The sequence below is a fragment of the Antrostomus carolinensis genome, unplaced genomic scaffold (genome assembly GCF_000700745.2).
Source record: "Antrostomus carolinensis isolate BGI_N321 unplaced genomic scaffold, ASM70074v2 scaffold21934, whole genome shotgun sequence".
Taxonomy (NCBI): domain Eukaryota; kingdom Metazoa; phylum Chordata; class Aves; order Caprimulgiformes; family Caprimulgidae; genus Antrostomus; species Antrostomus carolinensis.
Window position 1 is genome coordinate 23,718 of NW_010308953.1, and position 1,601 is coordinate 25,318.

At 62.0% G+C, this 1,601-nt stretch overlaps 1 protein-coding gene across 1 annotated transcript in view; it reads right to left on the reverse strand.

The window, feature by feature from the left end:
• The window catches only part of CRYBA1 (crystallin beta A1), a gene marked incomplete at its 5' end in the record, with an annotated part of 2,981 nt that overhangs the window by 1,094 nt on the left and 286 nt on the right, over window positions 1–1,601 (reverse strand). The window contains one exon of the mRNA XM_010165959.1: window positions 22–163. Coding sequence (XP_010164261.1) covers window positions 22–163 — 142 coding nt within the window. The remainder of the gene's footprint in view (window positions 1–21; window positions 164–1,601) is intronic.

Consider the following 1,601-nt stretch of genomic DNA (forward strand, 5'->3'; position numbering starts at 1 on the left):
CATCGGAGCGGGGACACTCACAGCGGAGCAGACGGGGCGGAAGGACATCAGGCGCTCGATGTGGTAGGCGTTGCTGCCGCTCCAGGCGTCCCAGCGCGGGTACTCTCCCCTCTCCAGGATGAACTGCTGCCCGCAGAAGCCGGTGTGCTCGTAACCGACCCAGCTGCAAAAACAGAGCCAGGGCTGCCAGGGCTTCCTGCAGCAGCTCTGGGCCTCCTGCTCGGGGCTGGCACCGGGGCGCGGATCTAGGTGTGAGGAGGAGGTTGGGGTCTGGCCTCTGCCCGTGACTTGGGAGGAAAGGAAGCGGTGCTGGATGTGGGCAGAGCACTGGGGAGTGTGTAACTGCAGCTGGTGCCTGGGAGGCAGCCTGCACGGCAGCACCCACATCCCCCGGCTGCAGCAGGCGCTGGGGTCCCTCCCTCAAGGGCCCAGCCTGCAAGGGCAGCTCAATTTCCCCTAACTGCTCTGTGGTTATTTACGCAGATCAGCACCACGCTGGGATGCCATGGGACAGCCCCGGCTGCCTTTGCCTCCCAAAGGCCTCATTTATAACCCATTTCCCAATTACAACCTGGAAAGACCTGAATTCCTGATGCCCAAAGCAGGTAGAACCCATCTGGCTGTGGGCTGGGCAGGGAGCTGCTGCCTTTCCCCTTTTCTGGGTCTCCCTCTCTGCTGAAAACAAGCAAGGAGAGTTGAGAGGGATGTCTCCACCCTGCAGGACATATTTTGTAAGCCCTGGTGCTGCTCACACGAGCGCCTGGCTGTCCCCAGGGTGGGGACCTCACCTGGGCATGTCCCCTTACAGAGACTGGGGACGTGGGACAGCTGCAGTGGAGCAGGGAGGCAGAGGCTGGGGGCTGGAAGGTGGGTGGGACAGGCTGTGCAGCCCACAGACCCCTGTGTATGTGGTATGTGGGGTGCTGAGGGGTACACTGAGCTGGGGGGGCTCAAGGGCCTCTTGCCACTGACCCAATCTGAGCCCACATCCCATGTCCCGCAGTTGGCCTCCCCCCATGCAAGGTGACCAGCCTGATTAGGAGCACGTCAAGTGGAGCAGCGAGCTGATTACAGCACGAGCACCATGCTGCTGTAATCCCATTAGTGTTACAAATCCTAAATATAGCAGCACAAATCTACCTTGTCTGCTTCCCCGGCCCCAGCGGGATGCTCGCCCAGGGGACTGCTCCTTACACACAGCGTCTCGGGGCAGCGTGGGAGATGGCGTGCCTGTGCCAGGGAGAAGCCTGGCTCTGCTCCCTACCCCTGTCAGCGACTGGGGCAGCCCAGCGCAGGCTGGGGGAGGGCTCTGCCCTGGCTCCCGGGAGCTGCATGGTGTGGGGAAAGCACGGGGGAGAGCAGGGCTGGGCCCTGGGGCAGGAGAGGTGGTTCTTTAGGAAGGGTACTTCATGGGGTTACACAGGCAAGATGGGGACCAGGCTGGGCTCCAGAGCCGCTCTGATCTTCGCTGCATCCTTGGGCAGCATCCCTGTGGAGCACTGGTGAGCTCCAAACTCCCAGACTTGCAGGAGGCAATTTTGGGTGATGCCAAAGGTGCTGCCACCATTCTCTGGCCCTGTGTCTCAGTGTTGCCCAGGGCT